At 35.7% G+C, this 1,824-nt stretch overlaps 1 protein-coding gene across 1 annotated transcript in view; it reads left to right on the plus strand.

The window, feature by feature from the left end:
• WDR35 (WD repeat domain 35) overlaps positions 1-1,824 on the plus strand; it is a 105,729-nt gene that overhangs the window by 78,233 nt on the left and 25,672 nt on the right. The window contains exons 16-17 of the mRNA XM_012653065.1: positions 990-1,126; positions 1,442-1,645. Coding sequence (XP_012508519.1) covers positions 990-1,126; positions 1,442-1,645 — 341 coding nt within the window. The remainder of the gene's footprint in view (positions 1-989; positions 1,127-1,441; positions 1,646-1,824) is intronic.

Genomic DNA, 1,824 nt, shown 5'->3' on the forward strand with positions numbered 1-1,824 from the left:
AAATTATGAAAAACTAAGGGGTTTAAACTACATTTTAATTTTTAATAGTATTGATTGACTTTGCACTCTAAAAGATGGCATTCTTACATTTTCTCCCTCTTATTCTCTTTTTTTAGCCATATTATCAGTTTTATATTGTCAAGATTTAGAACATTTTATTTTGTTTTGTAACACTAATTTCCAGTTGTTTAATCTTCTGTTTAAATGAATTCAAAGCTGTTACTAGTCTTTTTACTACATATTCTCTGTACATGAGTTTTTAATTTTTTTTAACCTTTTAGTTGCATGGATTTCGTCATCAGTAGTGTTTTTCAAGAAAGGCTCATAGTTACCCATTGCCTTAAGTTTTAGACTACTTGACAATACCTGTGGTGGTGTTGCCCTGATGATCATATTGACTTTTCTGAAGTTCTTTAGATGAGGAAGGATCTCAGTAGGTAAAATGATTTACACAAAGTTCATCTATTCATTGATTCAGAAAATATTAATTGAGAGCCAGTAAGACAGTTCCTGGCCTCAGGTAGAGGAGTTGGGAAGATGGGCTAGTAGTAATTCAGCAAACCAAAAAAGAGTTGGGGGTGCTGTGATTCAGTCAGTAGATATACCTGTTCAGAGCTCTGAAGTAGGGGGGCATTAGGTCAGTTCTGAGACTATGAATAATGTGACTAGTGTATCTAGGCATTGTGCTGAGTGTTTGAGATGTGGTTATCTCATTTAAGGGGAAAACCCAGTTTGACCCAAGGGAAGCAGGGCCCCTTCTGCCATTGTCTACTCTTCCCCATAGGCAGCCTGACTGCCTCAGGAGGAACTTGACTTGTGGGTTTTGGATGTTTTCCTGGTAACTTAAAAGACCTAAACACAGGGATTTCTTTTTTCCCTAGTTTTGCTTCACAATATGATGTAGTTTTTTTGTTTTGTGTTGCTTTTAATTGTTAAAAAGAAACACTCTAAAGGCAACTATTTAAATTTGTTTTCATCTTTACTTTTAGAATCCAGAACATCCAAACAAGGATTATCTAATTAACTTTGAGATTCGGTCCCTGCGAGACAGTCGAGCACTGATTGAGAAGGTTGGAATTGAAGATGCATCTCAATTCATAGAGGATAATCCGCACCCCCGACTTTGGTATTTTTAAAAAAGCAAAACCTCCCAAGATGTAGGCTTTTAAAGTCTCAGCTCTGTCATCTCCTGCTCCCCTACTAGTGTCCTGATGGAAATAGACTTCTATTCTTGCTCTTCTTTTTGAAATGGAGAAACCCATTTTAGATTTGGAAGGCCTCAATAAAAACAGAATATTATATGAAAAATGTTTGCATGTGTTAAAATAATCACTTTCCACCATGTTTCACTAGAAACAGTAGATATAATAATTGAATTCTGATTCAAGACTAGTTTATCAGTAATTTGAAATATGCTTTTCTGTTTCTTTTTTTAATAAAGGCACCTACTAGCTGAAGCAGCTCTTCAGAAACTGGACCTGTACACTGCAAAGCGAGCATTTGTGCGCTGCAAAGATTACCAAGGCATTAAGTTTGTGAAGCGCTTGGGCAATCTACAGAGTGATTCAATGAAGCAGGCTGAAGTTGTTGCCTACTTTGGCAAGTTCGAGGAGGCTGAAAGAATGTATCTTGATATGGACAGAAGGTAACTTATGATGGCTTAGTCATTCCCAAATACTTCTAGAGTCATAATTTTTTTTACAAATGGGGAATACAAATAGATTAAATGTATCATAACATTTCTTCTAGAAATTAATTCTCAGTTTAGATTACAACCTCGATATTCCACATGCCCCTCATTAATTTATGTTTTATAATTTGGGG

The sequence above is a fragment of the Propithecus coquereli genome, unplaced genomic scaffold, assembly GCF_000956105.1.
Source record: "Propithecus coquereli isolate 6110/MARCELLA unplaced genomic scaffold, Pcoq_1.0 Scaffold41, whole genome shotgun sequence".
NCBI lineage: Eukaryota > Metazoa > Chordata > Mammalia > Primates > Indriidae > Propithecus > Propithecus coquereli.